General features: G+C 36.5%; 2 protein-coding genes across 3 annotated transcripts; one reads left to right on the plus strand and one right to left on the minus strand.

Moving 5' to 3' along the window:
* The first annotated feature begins 8,887 nt into the window (after positions 1 to 8,887).
* On the plus strand, positions 8,888 to 10,818 carry LOC121800417 (VAN3-binding protein). Of its 2 annotated transcripts, none has more exons than XM_042199989.1 (8): positions 8,888 to 9,082; positions 9,160 to 9,231; positions 9,302 to 9,370; positions 9,447 to 9,798; positions 9,888 to 10,055; positions 10,140 to 10,195; positions 10,298 to 10,355; positions 10,459 to 10,818. In XM_042199989.1, exons 1-8 carry the CDS (start codon positions 8,888 to 8,890, stop codon positions 10,674 to 10,676), a joined length of 1,188 nt encoding a protein of 395 aa, XP_042055923.1. In that variant the 3' UTR covers positions 10,677 to 10,818. The 2 variants fall into 2 exon arrangements, with proteins under 2 accessions (XP_042055923.1, XP_042055924.1); XM_042199990.1 differs by having other exon boundaries at positions 10,146 to 10,195.
* A 149-nt stretch (positions 10,819 to 10,967) lies between these two features.
* LOC121800418 lies at positions 10,968 to 13,004 on the minus strand. The gene is made up of 5 exons (XM_042199991.1): positions 12,621 to 13,004; positions 12,252 to 12,407; positions 11,911 to 12,006; positions 11,636 to 11,756; positions 10,968 to 11,285 (listed from the first exon to the last, which is right to left on the minus strand). Exons 1-5 carry the CDS (start codon positions 12,870 to 12,872, stop codon positions 11,113 to 11,115), a joined length of 798 nt encoding a protein of 265 aa, XP_042055925.1. The 5' UTR covers positions 12,873 to 13,004; the 3' UTR covers positions 10,968 to 11,112.
* Positions 13,005 to 20,662: the final 7,658 nt, after the last annotated feature.

The raw sequence follows: 20,662 nt of genomic DNA on the forward strand, positions 1-20,662 counted from the left end.
ATTTTTATGTTTCGATATTAAATTTTCAAAACTTCAAATACAAATTTCTATGCTTGTATCAAATCCATAATTATTCTTGCACTTCAATAATAGAACTCTTATTATAACTGTCATTTTTTAAAAATTAGGCATATTGCATAATATATTAATATATGATAAAAATACATGTTTTTATAAAATATTATAAGAAAATTATGACCATACCGATTCACAAATATTATAGGAAATAGGTTGGATGATCACATTCCACCTATTGACAAAATTAAATAAAAATTACAAATCAATAACTACATTGCACAGACTATTGACAAAATTAAATAAAAACACCAATTTTAAATAACACAAAATGGAAAATGGAAAAAGTTACAAATAAAAATGAAATCGAAGAAAGACAATTGACAACTTTTTTTTCCAGTCCTTCCCTCCCTCTCTCCCTCTTCCTGTAAACTATCTCTAACAAATTCAAACACATTATTACCCAAAACAACAAACAAAAATTGAAGTTTACCACAAAGAAATTCAATCAAATTACAAAGTATATGAGCATATGAAATATCAAAAGTTGCCTATATCATCAAGTCATATCTAGCTGCATATATATGTTCATCAAAAACAGCCAACATCACCAACTAATACTACCTACATAGATTGTTTAAAAGCAGTAAACCATAGCTGTTAACATGTCATCAAAAATAACACCCCAATGTTTGGTGATATGCGTGGTATAAAAGTTTGGTAAGTTCTATGGCAATACCTTCTTCGCCATCATCATATTCACGAATGTAATACGTTCGCCTTCAGAGAGATTGGGGAATAAATCTGTGACCCGTGCATCAATTGTAATTTTGTATGCAAAGCTCAGCCGAGTCTTCTTAGGAAGTGTAGCAATTTTTCTCAAAGCTTCAAGAATAAGCTTTGTCTTGTCAACAACTTCAAATTTGCTGCTCGTCGATTGTTCACTCTGTTTATCAAGTTTGTCGACGAAGATACCAATGGATTCATTTTGTTGTTTGAAGAACTTATCCATGAGATCAACAATAACCGAGTCCTTGGAGGTTGCAGATTCTTGCTGCTTGCGCTTTCTTTTGGATTGAGTTTTCTTATCACCATCCCTTTTGGTGGAATTGACTGAGTTGCTTTCACCTGGAAAACGAGTATCCGAGGCCTCCTCCTCTAGAGGTACAGAGCTGTAGGAGAACTCATGGTCGACGTTTTCATTAGTATTGGAGAAAGAGTCATCTTGAGTGTGTACATTGAGGCCGGTAGAGAACTCATTCATATCGGAGTCAGGTAGATATGGCTGTTGGCTTGCCACTTTAGCAAAATCATTTGAGGCCTGTTGTTTCCTTGCCACTTTTTCAAGGTCTATTGTGCTCTGTTAACTTCTTCCAGATGCGCGATCCTTTCCAAAAATCTCAATCCAGTCTTGGAAATACTGGTATGACTTGTATCGAAATGTTTTAACTTGTGGATGTGTCTGTTCAATAGGATATAGGAAATTCATAGTTAACATCCTTGAAAGCCAAAGAAATATATTAATGCATTATGTTAAATTTTACCTTGACATATTGCTTCCATACGTCATCCTCAACTGTAATCATGTTACTAGAGTCATTCCAACCAAATCCACTAGTGTTGATCATGTTCACCACAAGAGAGTATTGTCTTTTCCATACCGTCAACTTAGAATTCGCATTAGTAAAATTCAAATCAGTTCCAGGAAACCAAACTTTCAACTCTTTCTCAATCATTTCAAGATAACCTGATCGGAATGCATGATCCTGGCGGTAACCTTTTGCAACTAATTTTTTCATAATTGCAATTAGGGCAGATTCTTCATCAATCGTCCAAATTCTTCTTTCCTTATTCGGGGCATGAGAGGGCACCATTGGAAGATCAGGGGGTCTTGGAAAGTTGTTGTTATGTGAGGAACTCATAACTCCTGCTTGTATCAAGACAACCAAGTTATTACAACTGTTACAAAGTACAATAATAATAATAATTCAATTCCAAACCAGAAGAATCAATCTGAGGTACTTTTGCTCTTTGACCAACTTCTTGAATAATCTGGATACAAGTTAATATACATACCAGAGAGTGCTTCTTAGCATAACTTTTATGTAAATACAGTTGCTTATTAATATATACTACATATCACAACACACAATCTAATTCATTCCCAAAACACACAATAAAAACAGACCAACTCACTATCTTCATTCATCAAGGCATATGAAAACTCTCAGTTCCATTTGACATTGATTAAAAAAAGAAATAGTACAAACTATCAACAAAATTTAACACATAATTCTAGCGTTCTAGCCACATTTGTTGAGCGAGTTGTTCCCTAAAAGCACTCCAAGCTTGTGATGATTCAACAACTTCAATATATTCTTCATGTTCACCATCATTAGCTGCCATTATTTGCTCAAGCTGAACGATGTATTCCTCATCACCCAAAACAGGATCATACTCCATGTTATCCTTGATAAAATTATGCAAGTATGTACAAGCCATGATTATCATGTTGTGGGTCTCAACTGGATAATATGAATTACTACGTAAAATGGCCCATCGGCTTTTTAGTTGTCCAAACACGCGCTCAATAACGTTCCTCGCCTTGGCATGTTTCATGTTGAAATACTCTTTATAATTTTGAGCTACTCTTTGACCAGCCTCCCATTCTCGAATATGGTATCTAAATCCACGATACGGGGCTAGAAATCCTTCACAATTTGTGTAACCAGCATCACACAAATAATAGGAACCTACATAAAGCCAATAATGACTGAAATTACTTTCTAAACTTGTACTATGTATAGGACATATAATTATTTTCTAGTCTAACCTACTTACCAATTGGGACTTTTAAACCATTCTCTGCTAATTGCATCTTTCAACACACGCCCATCAGCTGCAGACCCTTCCCATCCAGTTAAAACGTACACAAACCACTCATTTCTATCACATACGGCCAATACATTTGTTGCAATATGACCCTTTCTTGAGCGATATCTAGGCTTATCTACTGTCGGGACTTGTAAGTGGATGTATGTGCCATCAAGTGCACCTAGGCAACCCTAGAAAAGGAATACCAATTAATCTTTTAAAACATCCTAGAAGAAAAACTTAATTCTATCTACAAAAGGCTCGATAGTCTTACCTGAAAATATTTCCATGTACTATCTGTTGAACCTTCCTCAACTGCTTGGGGTGTGACTAACATATACCGATGCACAATCATGACAGCCCACAAGACATTTTTAATGTATTTACTTATCGTGTCGTATGACCTCATGTAATGAAAACCTATTACTCTAATCTTAGTATGATGAGCTATAACATTTAGAAATATAGCTACTTGTTCTTGAATGGAAACATATTTGGAAGAACGAAGTCCACCATGAGTTTGAAGTAACTTACACAATCTACTAAAACAACGACGGTCCATACGAAGCATATTGATGCATACAACATCACTAGTTTCAATTAGGTTGTGCAAAAATATCTTTTGGGCAAACATTCGCTTTATTAAGCTATACCTAATTTGAGTTTTTTCTTGACTAAGTACAAAAGCTTCTTCTCCATATAAATAATAAGCAAGCAATATCATGAAGATGAATGAATTTTGCCCTATTAAATGGTGCAAAAACAAGAGTCCAAATACTTTCTTGTGTTGGTCCATATGTGACTACTGTCAAGTCCACACCATACACATATTTGAAACATCATGGTCAAGTAAAGAATGTGAGCTTGAAGTATATCAGTAATGCACTTATATTTGAAATAAGTTGTTGATTCATGGAATCATCACAATTATATCAATACTTCACATACCAGTCAACTAAAACCCTAATTTCTACAAAACAGTTACCCAAATAATTATATATAAAAAATTACGGAGTAGAATTTAGAAATCCTTGTTGAAATCGTTAATCACATAATTTGAATTTACCTTCGCACGATTTCGATCGCCTTTTTTCCTCTCTCCCTCTTCCCAAATCTGATCGTCTTTTTCCTCTCTCCCTCTTCCCAAATCAGATTCTCTCTCTTCTCAAACTCAATCAGTCTTGTAAAATGGAGGATATCGGTAATAATTTGCTGAATTAGTAAGGGTAAATATGGAAAGTTAAGTAATTGTGCATGCCGATTAATTTAGTCAGTGGGGGGAGGTCCAGATGACTAATCCTATGACTATTCATCCTAGACTTAATCCAGGATTAAGTCAAAGATATAGTATCCCCAACCGAACATGAGATGAATCTAATTTTGGGATTTAGTATGGCCAACCGAACGGGCACTATACATATGATACAAAATACTTCCTCCATCTTCAAAAAATAGATAGATTTGTAAATGCAAGTGTTTTAATGTGCAATTATAAAATGAGAGAGAGATAGGAGAAAATGTTGCAGAAAGAGTATTAGTGAATTGCGAGATCCATATTATAAATGATGTGTAGGATTATTAATTGTTGAAAACTTTATATATTTAGATTTGATCTAATTTCAAATGACGACCCAAAATAGTAAAATTATAATCTGTTTTTTAAGAGTGCGAGTAACAATCCTAATAATTAACATAGGCGGGGCTTAATTCACAATTCAATAAAGATTGGACATAATTCTTAAATTCTGTACTATCTAGGGATAATTCGAATTGGACCATGTAAATATTATGGACTAGTCCTTGAAATAATATTCTTCATATCATTTTGTTAGTATATGTAATTACAAATTCACATACTTAGAATATTGCACTCTTGGAAAGATGTTTAAAAGAAGGTGGAGTTGCTTGGAAACTTCAGTGTAATGATAGCAATTGCCAAAATCAAATGATTATCACCATGATTTATCCTCTTACTAAAGCACATTTTAGTTTCTTTTTTAGCAATAAAGCATCAATGCTTAGTGCTAATTCCTTTTAATGTTGCATCTCTATTCATTGCACATGCAACTATTTGGAATACCTTAATCACTCTATGATGTTTGTTTTTCAACCTCCACGTATATTATTATTATAATTATATTATATTATATTATTACTATTATTATTGTTAGTATTATTATTATTATTATTATTATTATTACTATTATTATTATTATTATTATGTACACTATTTCTGATTTTCATTCTGTCCGTGAGGCTATATAGGTGTTACAAACAGGTGCCTCACTTCATTATTTTAGCAAACAATCAAAAAAAAACTTAGGCAAGCACAACTTAATGCTGTCTTACCACATGATCTAGATGACTATTTCAAATATTTTGTGAGACCTCAAATCAATAATCCCAAAAGCTAATTTGTACCTGCCCTTGTCGATCGACAACTTGAAACGATAACAAAGCCTAGTGAGGAAAAGTGGTTTGATCATTCTTCCAACATCATTTCAATCTAAAAGCTAATCTTGATTTGATTTATTTATCAAGGAGATAATCATCTATATATACATAGCATAGCATTGCTTTTGAGATATTATAATCTAATTCAGTTATACACATCTACAGCTTCTAGATACCACGTATGTGATTCCAATATAGATAACACCTCCTTTCCAGCTAAATACTACACATACACAAGCTTATTCCCAAATTGTATTCAGTATTACGAATTTTGGTCAAATTTTGATTAATACGTCAACTTTTAAGAATAATTAAAGGTATTGACACCTAATATCACGAAACTTTCCAAAAGTTTGTTTTTTTATACGAACTTTAAATTTGACTTATAATATCACGAACTTATATAGTTGTTGCATTTTTATCACCGGCAACAAAATCGTACTATATATTCGCTTACCATCACGAGACGTCGGATATGGTTATCATTGAAAAATTATAGTTATGTGATTACAAAGTCTCTAAAATGCAGATATGATTATGTATCTTATTTTAATGTAGTCGGATTTTGTCGCCGGTGAAAAAAATGTAAAAGTTAGTGATATTATATGCAAAGTTTAAGTTCGTGTAAAAAAAATAAACTTTCGAAAAGTTTCATGATACTAAGTGTCAATATCCCAATAATAAATTACTCCTATCATAACTTTCATATTTTGTCAATTGTCCCATTTATTTGTATTTGAAGGAAATTTTATATGCCGTGGAAGCCGAAATCCATGATTTTTTTTATAAATTTATACTCCCTCTGTCCCATTAAATATGAAACATTTGGTTTTCGGCACGAGATTTTATATAGTGTTGTTTTGTGAGTTAATGAAGAGAGAATAAAGTAAGAGTGAGGAAAGAGTAGAGAGAATGTTGTTTACATTTTCAGAAATGTTTCATTTTTAATAGGACAACCCTAAAAGGAAAACATTTCATTTCTAATGGGACAAAATGAGTATATATTTCTAACAAAAGCCATTGATTTTAGTATAAACTATTTTAGGAGCATAATAAGATTATGCTAAACTATTTTAGCTTCCAAATCATACATAATTTTCCTCAAAATCTATGTCTAATAGACAATTGAGTAAAATGTTAAATTATGACATGATTGGCTATTTTATAAAATTGCGAGATTGACCAGAATTTGACAAAACTTCATGATTTTTATGGCAATTTGCCATTTTGTATTTTATAGCGTAGCATTTTCTTGGCTTCGAGACATGGCCCAAGACAGCTCTTGCTATTCCTTCAAGCACTTATGATGTTGCGTCTCAAAAATTGGCGATGCTTAGCTAGAGCTTCTGGTATGCATTTAAAGAAACCAAATTGAAGGGCCCAAAGAGATTTAAAAACATCTGTTTATCTTTTTCAGTAAGAGTCATGTTAATTAGTTTTTATATATGGTTCATGAGTTGCAAGCATGTGTGTTTTATCCCATAGAAAATTGAGAGCTTTTCTCCAACAAAATCTGATTATCTACATAAACATGCTTATATATGCCTGATGGGGTCCTCTTAACTCCCATCAACAAAAAGTCCAAACTATACTAATCCAAAGTTGATAATTTTAAAATCTTTTTCCAACTGTAGCAGCATCTAGCTAATCACTTAAATTCTTAACCAAGTACTTCTAGTTAAAAGTCTTGACGAGACAACACAAAGAGGTGGGTGGCCCTTTGAGATAAGAATAACCTAATTTTCTTATTGGTTTAGTCTTGATATTAATGTACAAGAGATAAATCCTAAATTGTTATTTTTAAAAATTTCATTGCTAGTAATTGGGTCTCTATTTTTGTGTTCTTAAAAAATATTAAGTTTTTTTTTGCAGTGGAACATGGAACATAACAAGAGAATGACTGAAAGATATAGTCCCGAACACAGTCTGTTAGAGATAAATGTATTTTTCAATCTATGGAACAATACCAAAACACTCTTCGGATTCGCTAGATTTCAATAAGCTATTGTCCGAGATTGCTTCACACCTTTGAATACATGTCAACTAATTTGTGATCAAGAGCGGATGCAGAAATAATCATCGATATATTGTTGAGTAATTTAGATGATTTGTAGAGGCTTTTACATTATAACTTATACTAAACATTAAAAAAATAATAATAATAAATATTTCATTGAGGGCTCCTTTCACTTTGGTTCCACCCATGTTTGTGATAATAAAGCTCTCTTATTATTCAGCTTAACATGAAGAAAAACTTGAAGCTGAGATTGTGCATCTTCCATTTTTTTTGTTTTAAAAAATTAGTTGGGAGATATTCTAACTAAGGCGTTGAACTTGAGGAGTTTACCGATGTTTTGAGCAAATTACGTATGTGTTCGTATCACTCAACTTGAGAAGATTGAAATTCCCAGTTGAGGTATACTAAAGTGGCGGTATGATTTGGCATGTCCTACTAATAAATCTTTGGAAAAGTGGAAGCATATGGTTTTGGAAAGGAAATAAAATCGAGAATCAATTAGCATTGAATTACATTGATTCCTTTCCTTGTATATCTCATCTTGTAATTCTATTTAACCTTGTAATTGGCCATATATCAATATTCAATAGAGAACAAATATTCCTCTTCTCCAAATAAGGATCCAATACAACTCATCTCAAATGGTAAGCTAAAACCAAAAATGGATAAATAACTAGCTTCAATGGTACTCCAAAACCGATTTCATTTTTGGATTTTTGAGTAAAACATACTCCATCCGTCCCAAGATACGCGAGGCGTTTGTTTTGAGTACGAGATTTAAGGAATTGAAGAGTTAAAGTAGAGAGAGTAAGATATGAGAGAGAGAAAAATAGAGTGGAGAGGGAATAAAGTAGGTGGAGAATAAAGTAAGAGAGAAGACTTTTTGCTAAAAAAAATGACTCACTTATGTTGGGACATCCCAAAAAGGAATATGATTCGTTTATCTTAGGACGGAGGGAGTACATGTCTTTAGTTTACATTAAAATAAATCCAAATTACTTTTTCAAATTTTGTGAGTAGAAAAAGATAGTGGATAAAGAATATTTTTTTAAGTTTGAGTTCAGGTAAATGGATGGAGTAAATCACTGTTTAATATGATATTTATATTAAAATGAGTTTAAATTTAATGTAAGTGGTTGAAGATGATCTTAAAACATAAGTATCGAAAAAAGCAGAAGAGAGTAGTTGAGAAAGAGGAGAAGGAATATGGTGAAGAAGAGAGGAGAAAGATGACAGTGTCACCATAGTAAAAGGGAGAGATGAATTATATTTTCATTTATGACAGTTACATTTGTTTGTCAACTGATATATGCATCGAATGCTTATTTAATGTAAAATAACACAATTCAACAAGTTCTAATGATGTGGTAGGCCCTACATTCACTCTATTTTTTATATATAGTTTTGGGTTCACAATACAGCTCCAAATTAACAACTTTATAGATGGTTATGGACCATTTGATGTATATTAAGCCACAAGAGTAAAGAAAAGCAAATCTTACAATTTGATATCCTCTTCTAAACTCCATGGCCTTAGCAAAAATGGATTCAGACTGCAATCCAACACTCTCTCTAGCTCATCCGGAGACGATGGATTTCCTCTCCCACGCTTGGTGTGACTTCGCAGTTCAAACTCTGCAGCCTCAGACACAGGACCAATCACTCGTTCTTCACGACAGCTCAATAAAGATACCAGACAGCGAAGCGAAGCCTCCCTCTGTAGTAAGTTGGCTACGGAGCTTTAGCTTATTCTGTTAATTACAAATCATGCATGTTTATGTGACAGAATATATATGCAGAAGGCCAACAACAGTACAAAGTTAGATGATGGAGACAATTTCCTGCCTCCATGGAAATCCAACGACGTTAAGGTAAAGAGAAGATAAAAGTTATGGTTCGTTATTGTCAAGATTTGTGTAGCATACTGATATCTATTTTCAGTCATGGATATGGATGCAACAAGCTATGCACCCAGAAGTTAATTATAGCAGTTACTTCAAAAGGAAATGGGTAAGTGGCAAAGTGTGTGTGTGTGTGTGTGTGTGTGTTTCAGGTATAGATCTTCAACATGTAACTATGAATGCAGGTGTCATGGAAGCTCGCACCATTTAAACAAGTCCCGATCAAGAAATGGCTGAAAGAGATGAAGCAGAGGCGGAAAGAGGAGCAGAGATTACACAAGGCGGAGGTCCACGCAGCGATATCAGTAGCAGGCGTTGCAGCTGCACTGGCTGCATTAGCAGCAGAGAACTCAAAACATGGTGAGAGAGACGAGTCTCGTGCTGTGGCTTCTGCAGCAGCCTTGGTTGCTGCACAGTGTGCGAAGGTGGCTGAGGCGATGGGAGCCAAGAGGGAGCAGCTGAGCAGTGTGATAGGCTCAGCAATCAGCGGCACAACGGCCAGTGAGATGGTCACACTAACGGCCGCTGCTGGAACGTGTATGACCTATTACTTTGATATTGGGAAAACAATTTCTATGCATAACATTGTTAGTCATAGCATCTTCTCACTTGTTCAAATATGCCAGCAATAAAAGGAGCTGACACTCTCAAAGCCAGATCACCGTGCAAGAACAGATTAAGCGGGAGTTCACCTGTGCTACCACTCGAGGATGGTAATGAAGCTGATTTCAACTTCGAGAAATGCAGAGAAATTCTGGCCAAAGGTGCAGACCTCAATATTGAGATGGCAGATGGTATGAGTTATGATCTTTATCTTTAAACAGATGAAGATAACAGCATAAAATTAAATCTCAATCTATCTCTAATTTTCAACGTAGAAGCAGGAAGGTATTTGCTGAGATCAGTGGCAGTGATCTTAAATAATGAAGGAAAGGTACTCATACTACTTATGCTAATAGCTTACAATTCAAACTGAAAAACTATCGACTTCATCGCGTTCAAGTGTTCATCAAAATTTCATTCTTTGATCAAACAGGTTGTTCTCAGGATGAAGAAGCTCAACATGCTAAACGCTTTTACTAGACAAAAAGAAAGTAAGTCCTTTCACATCTCACTTTCCTACAACTCATAGTCCCCTCAAACTAATGTACAAGTAACAAAGAGTCTAATGATGATTAACAAAATTTTGCAATATAGGTAGTGTCCTAGACTGGCATGCAGAGCTGTATAAAGAATCAGAAGGTAGGGATACTGAAACCGGCTACCTGGTCGTGTTATCCACGAACAAGGGGATGGTGAAGCTGGATATGATGAGTGATTATGAGCGCTACAGAACATGGTCTATGACTATAAATCACATGCTGATGCTTTCAACTTCATTTACCAAGTATGAGCTGCAATTCTACAAGAGTTGACCTTCAACTCTACAATTTCTGGAATATATCTTCTGTGTCAAGAAAGTCCTCTTTAAGGCATTGTTATTTAATATTTATGTGTCTGTATATGTTTGAATATCGGTGATTCAATCATTTATGAATATAATCCTTCTATTTAAAACATTTTTTCTGTGATTTAAATTATGTTCTCCATATAATTGCAAATTAACTGTTTTTTGCTTCGATGAGTGCATCTAGCAAAAGGTTTACTATTTGTCGTTCTCTTTCCTACTCCATCGAAAATGTTAGAATAAGAATTCATAAGCTCGATTTGATACTGCAAATAGTAGATAGAATGTAAGAACGCAAAGGTTGTATACAGATGATATGATCCAGAGAAACTTTACACGAAAAAGAGTCAGCAAGAAAAACCATTGAATACAGAGAAATTTGCACTGGATAATGCTTTCATGTATTACAATTGGTATGTAATAGGAAGACCTGTCCACAAAAGAAGCCTTCGGGGGCGATCGAAGAACCTAGCTTGCCACGCTGGTTCATCACTCTCTACGGTGAAGCCACTTTTCAAGTAGAGATTTTTAGCTGCCTCATTATTCACAGCCACATGAACGTATAAGTCGCTTATTCCTGTAAATTCAAGATTCATCAAAAAACTTAGGTCATTCACAGCACATAATTACTACAATGATGCATTCTCAAAACAATAGCAGTGTATACAGAGAAGATAGCAAAGCTGTTACCAGAGGATCAAAATTTTAACATTCTACGATTTTGAAACGGGACAAATTTTTGAGTTAACAAATAGCGAAAAAAAACTACTCAGCAGTAGGAAATGCAGAAATTTACAATCTGAGATGATGCATTGAATAGTCTATTGGGTAGAAATAATGCCTATGATGCATCAACTTGATAAATTGTTTAGGCAGCACCACCAGAACACACAAAGACATGTAACAATATATTTACGAAGCGCTTACCCCAGTGTTCCGCAACCCTCTTAGACTCTGCAATCAGTTCATAGCCCAAACCATTCCGATGCAACTCTTCAGCTACGCATACGTTGCTAATATACGCCCTCGCAAAATCAGATCCAATCGCCTGGTGAAGTGGAAAATCAAGTTAAGTAAGAACTTTCAGATGATCAACTGGATTAAAATATTTAATTCAGCCAAGTAATAATATTTTAATTTCCCAATGACCACTAGCCAACAGAAGAAAATACTACTAAGGAAATGTGCATGGATAAAAATACCTGAGGCTTCATTCCTACTATTTCATCAGGAAGGCCAACACACTGATTTAGATCCAGTGTCCCAACAACAACTCTGTCTTCTCCATTTTGTGAAAACTGCAATGAATGAAAGAGACAACAGGTAAATTTAGATATAACTTTAACAAATTAGAATAACATGTGAATCAAGGGATTGCTGAACGAAGAATAACTAAAAATCGATAACATGATGATATTTGAACTGAGAGAAACTAGCTAATAATCAACCAGGGGATGTTACTATGAGGAAGTAAATTCAACCAATCTAGAATTTATGATCAAATTAAGTAGATGTAGATGGGGTAAGAAAAGAGAGTGCTTACTTTACAAGCAGCACACAAGTCTTTGGAGACATTCATCATCCATGAGATGGGCAATGTAGCATTTATGCAGGAAACTTTCCTAAATCCCTTTCTCTTTCCGGCTACACGTTCACATAGTGCTTCATACTCACGTTCAACCAAGTACCTTGTACGATCCTAACAGAACTTGACAAGTAGTAAGAAACAACATCAGGCTTCATTCAATTGACTGTAAAATCAAACAAATAAGCCAATAACTAACAAACAAAGGCATAATTTGAGGTAAAATCATCCAAATAGAATTTTGAATTAGGATAATTCGATCAAAATCGAGAACAGGCGTTGACTTAAAATTGGGGGAAATAGCGGCAGTTACAGCATAAGACTCACTTCGATGCGGAAAGTTTGCTCGTTGAAGTCGTAGAAGGTGCGGACGCGGAGGCGAGCGGCGGCCAGGAGCTCGGCTTCCGAGCACGCCGCTGAAACAGACAGCGACGATTTGTCGATGAGGGTGAGGGGAGTTGCCAATTGAGGTGTTGTTTGGTGGTCGGAGAGGTGGCAGTGAAGAGCGAGCGACGGGCGACGGAGGGAGGCGGCGCCACCGTGTGGAGGAGGAGGGGTAGGAGTGTGGTAGATCAACATCTCTCTCGTCTCCACCACTCAATTCAATTCTGGTATTCAATTTGATTTTGGATCAACAAAAACAACTCAATTTCTTTCAAATTTTTATTTTTGGATAACTCAAATATATTGAAAGAGTTTCTATTTAAATGTGTGTTAAATTATTATACTCGGACTTTGTAATTTATAGATTTCATTCAATTTTTATTCCTTTTTGTTTTATTTTTATTCGATTTTAGTTTTTACCAGGCAAAGAATCTACAAATGTAGTATGAAATGAAAAATGGATAATTTTTCAAAACCAAACAATATGGAAGCAGAAGATGAGAAAAGCGAATCCCAAAATTGTTGGTTTGGGATTAGGAAACAGGTAGAGATGAAAATGAAAGAATTATATGTTGAAGGAAATGAAAATGATTAATACATGCAGAATGTACATTTCTAGAGATGAATATGGTATTAATAATCAGATTTGTTTTTCAAAAATATAATCATAATGGATAAATGGTAAGAACGTCAACATATAAATACTAGGAGTACAAACTTTATAAATAATAAGAAAATATAAAATAAAATGACATAGGAATGGCAATGTTAGACCATCCGCAACGCTGTCTCTTATCCGTCCCTTAACCGTCCCTTAAATTACTATTCATGGGTTCCACTGTATTTTTTTACTCCATCTCTTAACTAAGGAACGGAACCTGCAACCCTCCATCTCTTATTCGTCCCTTAACCGTCTCTTAAATGACTATTCATTCAATTTCGTATTTTATTTTTATTTCCAACCAAATTCAATTAATAAAAACACAATGCATTAAATAAAATAAAATTACAACATAAAATAAAAATACAACTTAAAATTAAAAAATTAAAAAACAAATAATTAAAATCCTAAAAAATAAAAATTGCATAATTTAAAATACAATTTTATAGAAAATAAAAAAAATTACTCCGCCGGCGAATCATCCCCCGAAGGCGATGGAGGTGCACTGAAGCCACCTGGAGGCGGAATACCAAGTTGTCTTGCCATAAACTCAACTCCGGCAAGATAAGCTTGGTATTGGAGAGGGGTTATGCGGGAAGTGTCTGCCATTGTGGCGGTCATGTACATGAACATTAGAGAGTTCGAGGGTGTCCCCGAGCCCGAGCCCTCCTGGCTTGATTCGGTTCGGCCCCTCCTCCCTCTAGCCGCCTTCGCCGCATTTCTCCCTTGCGACCGACGGCGCCCACGGGAGGACCCCCCGGCATCGTCTGCCGTGCCCTCAACCTCCTGCGAGGCAAACTCTTGTGCGGCGCTGCCCGAACCGTCCTCACTAGACGAGTATTGGCCACCTGTCGTGTGCTTCGTGCGCTTCGAGGTCGAGCCCGAACTGGACCGGACACCGTCGGCCCACCTTTCCTCGTCTTTGACGACCTCCCAAGCATCCACATATTTGAATTATTTGGCGGTGTCGTCGAAGTAGACTTGCAAAGCCGACCTCAGAATGTCGGCTCCCGTTAGTGTTGCCCACGGTTCGGAACCACCGGTTCCGGTTTGGTCGAAGGTGGAACCAGAACCGGACCGTGAAGCTATTTCACGGTTCTGGTTCCGGTTCCGGTTCGAAAACCGCCGGTTCCGGTTCCGATTCGGAACCGCCGGTTTTTCCGGTGGTTTAGGCGGTTCCGGTTCGGAACCGGCAGTTTCGCGGTTCGATTATTTTTTTTTAATTGAAATTTGGATTTATACAACAAATTGGAACAAGACAATGTATAATTCAAATAGAAATACGACGAATAAGGAGAAAATGATATCAATTTTATTGAGTTTGAGTTGTAACGGACAACGATACATTACAATTTACAATACATATACATCTACAACTACAACTACAAGTATACAACATACAACAATGTAATATAATTTACAAGTGTCGTCGGACTCGGAACTTAAATAAAAAAAACCATGAAATGGGGGGGGGGAAATTGAAAAGGGCTTGAGCTCAACTTAAACTTTCAAAGTTAAACTTTTCAAATTTAAGTTGAGTTGCCTACGTATCCACAATTTTATTGAGGAATCAAAGCCCACGTAGTTCTCTTACCTTGCTTGCCTATTTGGTCGGCCGTGCTCGCCGTTCACCGCCCCCCCGTCATTGCTATTGTTGAGTGCTTTCGCTTCTGACCTCGTCATCGCCATCGGAGGAAAATTCTTCACCATCACTCTCTACACGGAAGTCGAAATTCGGCTCTTGTGCTCTCATGTCCGCCTTTGCCCAATCATCAAGTAGCATAGTGGCTTCCATGTTCTTGGCGGAGAGATTGCTCCTTTTGTCGTCTAGGACACAACCGCCGACACTAGAAGCTTGCTCAACGGCGACGGTGGAAGTGGGAACGGTGAAAATCTCCTTAGCCATGATGGATAGTATCAGAAACTCTTTGTCATGTGTTCCCCGCCAATTAAGGACGTCAATTTGTTGAGTAGGAGGACCTGCATCTTGAAAAATACAGCGCGATTCCAAATATATATCTATCTCACTAGTCGGTCTAGTCCTATTGGTTGTAGTACCGTATAGATCTTGCAATTGTGATACTACGTCTAGATCAATCATGACATTGCTAAACTCCCCGCCACCAAAATCAAATGTGGAAGACTAGGAGGAGCACGTACCTGGTGAGCGGTGTTATAGCGCATTTCATATTTCGCATAGAGAGCACGAAGTGCACTATCTAACCTTAGTTTGATTTCATCAACATCCGGAATACTTAGTTCGAAGCATTCTCCTCTTGTCAAGCCCATTTTGCGGAGTCGAGAAAAATCCAAATCGTGCAAACAACCATATTACATGTCTAAAATTTTATAAACACCATGCAACTTCCACTTTGGATCCAAGCATTTTGCAATCAAAAACACATTTGGAATATGGGCAAAATATTTTAACCACTTTTCAACCATATAAAACAAAATTTCCCTCAACTCAATGAATTGAGTATTTTTCACACATGTTTTAAAACCAATTGCCACATACATGCAATGCTCCAAAACGCGCACAGAAGTAGGATAATAAACACCGGATAACTCAACGGTGGCATTTTTAAAAGCGCGGAATAATCGAAACAAATTCATGTTGTGGTCCCAACAAGCGGGTATCAAAATCAAATCAGAAGGAACATGAGGACAACTTCTAAAAAAATCACATAAATACTCAATGTGGTTCAAAGTCGACTCCAACATATCATATGTCGAGTTCCAACAAGTTGAAACATCCAAACGAAAGTTGGTGTACCTGCATTGCTTACTATGACAATATCTCTTCCAAGCTCTACCAATAGGAGCTTTGTTATGAATTAACTTCACAGCAGTTCTAATAGGATCAATATACTTTTGCCACAAATCGATCGCATCTTGAACACACAAATTCAAAATATGGGCAATACATCACACATGAAAATATTTGCCATCAATAACAGGAGAACATGCACTGATTAGTTCATCTATGCTAGCAGCGTTAGCGCTAGCATTGTCAAAACCAATGGAAAAAATTTTATTAATCAATTGAAATTCATTCAAAACTTGAATGATCAATTGAGCAATTGCTTGTGCAGTGTGTGGTGCGGGAAATTCCCGAAATGCAATCAAAAGTTTGTTTAAAGTCCAACTGTGATCAACGAAATGCACAGTGATGCCCATATACGAATTTTTGCAAAAACAATCAGTCCACACATCAGAGCAAATAGAAACTTTATGCCCTAAGTTAATAATAAACGTACCTAATTGCGCCTTCTTTTCCATGCATTGTCGAACAACGGCTCGAGTCATTGAAGTTGGACTCAATTTTCTTGCAGCGGCATTATAAACTTGCCGCATACTCGGCTCAAAAGCATCGTTATCAAAAGCATTGAATGGAAAATGTTTCATAACGGCAAATCTAGACATCATATTAAGAGCATTTTTGTGATCATATTACAAAAGAGTATTGCTACACATACCTGATGTTTGGGATAAACCCGTCCCACTACCGGTCCCGACTCCATGTTGAAAGTTGAGTTGAGTTTGGGTTGGAGTGATACCAAACTCGACCGGATGCGCTTTCTCCATGTGGCGGGTAAATGTACCGTATCCTCCACCCCTTTGGAATATGTATACGTTTTCGCAATAGTTGCAATACACATTATAAGTGTCAGGATCGTTACCATCTTGTACCTTCTTGAAATGTTTCACCATGATGTTTGAGGATAAAGCCCTTTCAGGTGGTCTAGGAGGTTGAGGAGGGTGTCCACGACCACGACTACGACCATGGCGACTCCTTGGTGGTGGTAGGGGTGGCATTTCTTGAACCTCTTCTACCTCCTCCTCGTCGTCATCATCATCATCATCATCATCGTCGTCTTCATCAACATTCACAGGGGTTGGAATTTGTTGAGAATAGGCACCGCGACCGGGAGCACCACTACCGGTACCAACATAAGCATCGCCTTGGGATTGAGAGCGAGAGAGAGCAATAGCATGTGCCACATCTTGCTCTTCTCGAGTCTACAAAATAATATTTGTATTGTAAATTTCAAATAAAATTATGAACAATAATGTAATGTAGTTCAAAATTAATTAAATTAGTAGATAATAAATATTAACCTGCCACGCATCCATGTTCATTTGAGAAATTTCATCAATAATGGATCGCCGAGATGGCCTCTTGGACTTTCCCTTTCCCTTATCAACACGACCTTCTCGGGATGAAGACATATTGCTATGTAGAAATGTAGAAATATGGAATAATATATATTTTTTTTTGTTTTAGCAATTGAGAAAGAAAGACAACTTATAGAATTACGGGAACAAGTATAAGTGTATAACAATGCGTAATAATAAGAGTAGCACTTGAGTAATTAAATGGAAGCACAATAGCACAAATGAGAAATTGGAGACAAAGAGAGAGAATTGGGAGATTGAAGAGAGAAACTCTTATTAACACAAGAGTGGGGTGAATGTAAATGAGGATAGAGGGGTGTATTTATTGATAAAAATGGGGGAGGGGAATGGAAGAATTCGAATTTGAAATCTGAAATTAAAAAAAATTGAATTTTCGGAAAACCGCCGGAACCACCGGTTTCCGGGAAAAAACCGCTGGTTCGGTCAACAAACCGTCTGCAAAAGCTGCGCCATGTCTCCTCGTTTCTCATGCCGCCACAGGAAGCCACTGGAAGCCACTGAACCGGCAGTTAACCTCCCAAAAACCACCGGAACCGGCCGATTTTGCAGCTGAAAAGCTGCCACCGTCAGCCCCATCCCTAATGCCTTGATATACGCACCCGAACCGACGGTTCCGGTTCGAAATATCTTCAACCTGAACCGGACCGCGACCGAAATTGTGACGGTTCCGGTTCGGGAAAATTGCCACGATTCCGGTTCTGAACCGGAACCGCTGGTTCCGGTTCGCCGGTTAACCGCCGGAACCGGAACCGGAACCGGTGGGCATCTCTGGCTCCCGTCGCTCCGCTTTGGTAATGAGCCGCCTCACTCTTGTAGATGGCACAGAATTTTTTGACCTCTCTATCGACTCGGTCAAAGTGAGCGCTGAGTATCTTATATGTGCGGCGGCGGGACCCCTTCGGCTTAATCTCGTGGTAGGCCTCGGTGACCTTTTCCCAGAAGCACTTCCGGGATTGTTGATTCCCTACGATGGGATCGTACGAGACGCTGATCCAGGCGTTGTACACCGCCAGCGTTTCTTTGGGGCTGTACGGATGCCGGCCTAGATCCTCCTCCTCCTCGTCCGCCTCCGCCTCCGTCCTGGAGCTTCCACCGCCTCGGCCTTCTTCCGGAGTGGGTTCAACGGAATAATCCACCCGAATCTGGGATAATCCCTGCGAATACCTCGGGGCGGAGGGACGGGCGTATGCATCCACATCAAAATGGAGTGGTTGGTACCCCCCGGCGTCGACAAGCCCTGGGTGCCCGGCGTCGACGAACCGGAACCACCACCCAGGACATTGTACATGCCCCCAGTCGCCGAACGCGTTGATGTCGAACCCGCCGGAGCCGCCACCGCCAGAGTTTCCGTCGCCGGACATTTTGTGATGAGAGGTTAGATGAAAATTGAAGAGGAAATGGAGATGATTTGGGAAGAATAGATGTGTATTTGTGTGTGAAATGAGGATGAATTAGGAGTATTTATAGAGTAAAAAAATAAAAAAGAAAAAACGGTAATATTAACGGTAATATTACCGTTTTTCATTTAAATTTTTTTTTTAATTCGAATTTTTTAAAAAAAATGATTTATTGCGTCAGCGTGACGATGCCCACTCGCGGGCCGGTGAGTGGGCGTCACGCATGGCACCGGAGCGCGCCACGTCGCGCTGGCGCGTGGCGAGAAGTCTCGCCATCTGTCTCGGCGGGACAGAACGCTCGGCGGGTTGGGGACGAGACGGGGCGCTGCAACGCGTCACGCCGCCGTCTCGTCCCGGCGTGACGGATTACGGGCCACCCGCGTGACGCGTTGCGGATGGCCTTATCACGTCTATATATCACTACCCTTTTAAGATTTAATTTAATTCTCTCATAAAAGCAACATAACTAAAGAGTGTTAAGAATTAGTTTAGAATTGACATAAGTTAATCAATAACTAGTAAAGTAAGAGGAAATGAAAAAAATAATTAAAATGTGTAGTGAATAGAAGAGTCATAAATGATAAAGTAAAAAAGAAGCTAGAAATAATTTATCATAATTTATGACTATAAACTATTTTTATGTGACATGATAAAAATGAAATATTAGCTAGCCTATTTCTATAGAACATAAAGAGTATATGCAAGGAGTATAACAAATAAAAAAACTGAAAATATGAAAAGCTTTAATGAAACAGCCAAATTAGACTGTGAAAAAATAAAATCCACTTAATAACTACGGTTAAAATGAAATCCAAAAGAACATGCAAGCACTACAAAAGAAAATCAAAACAAAATTTAGGTACTCTTCCAAAGAATCAAGACCAATTTACATAAATTATGATATTAATAATATACTGTATGAAAGAATAGTATGTTTCATCAAGTGATTTAATTGAATAATTTTTAATATGATTGAGGTCTAATAATATTACAAAATTGAACTAGTAATCTATCACTAGTTGAACAATTCACTAGCTCAAATTGTTATTCTAACTTTTGTTTTCTTTTCATTTCATCCCGGGGTAACAAGAAGATTGAACTACGTAAATGATCTCTGAACTATACGTTTCGCATGTAAACGATACATAAATTTTAAAAATATCATGGGTAGTTTATAAACTAAGGTGTAATCACATTTATAGTACATTTATAAGACATGAAGGAAATTTTTGAACTTTCATGTCTAGATACTGGATATGATATTTTCTCTATCTCTCTTTTAAATATTGAATATGATATTTTTTTATAGTTTGAGTACCTAAAATAATATTTTTTATTTGATTTTTGCAATCACTCTCTCTCTTTCTCTAAAATTTTTAGAAAGTAAAAAATTAAAATATAAAATACTATGACATTCATAAATAAATTAATTATAAAAATAAAATTTATAAATAAAATTTTAAAATAAATTGTAGCTAAATTTAATTTTAATTGTGATTCAATTATTTTTTTAATATTAAAAATTACAAATTTTGGATTAATCAAAGTTTTTGAATTAATTAAAAACTTAAGACTAATTAAAAAAAATAATTTTTAATATTAAGACATAATCAAATCACAATCAAAATTAAATTTTAAATTTAGTTACAAATTATTTTGACAATTGAATTTATAATTTTAATTTTATAATTAATATATTTAAAACTCCATAGTATTTTTTATTTTTA

Source organism: Salvia splendens, chromosome 4 (assembly GCF_004379255.2).
Source record: "Salvia splendens isolate huo1 chromosome 4, SspV2, whole genome shotgun sequence".
NCBI lineage: Eukaryota > Viridiplantae > Streptophyta > Magnoliopsida > Lamiales > Lamiaceae > Salvia > Salvia splendens.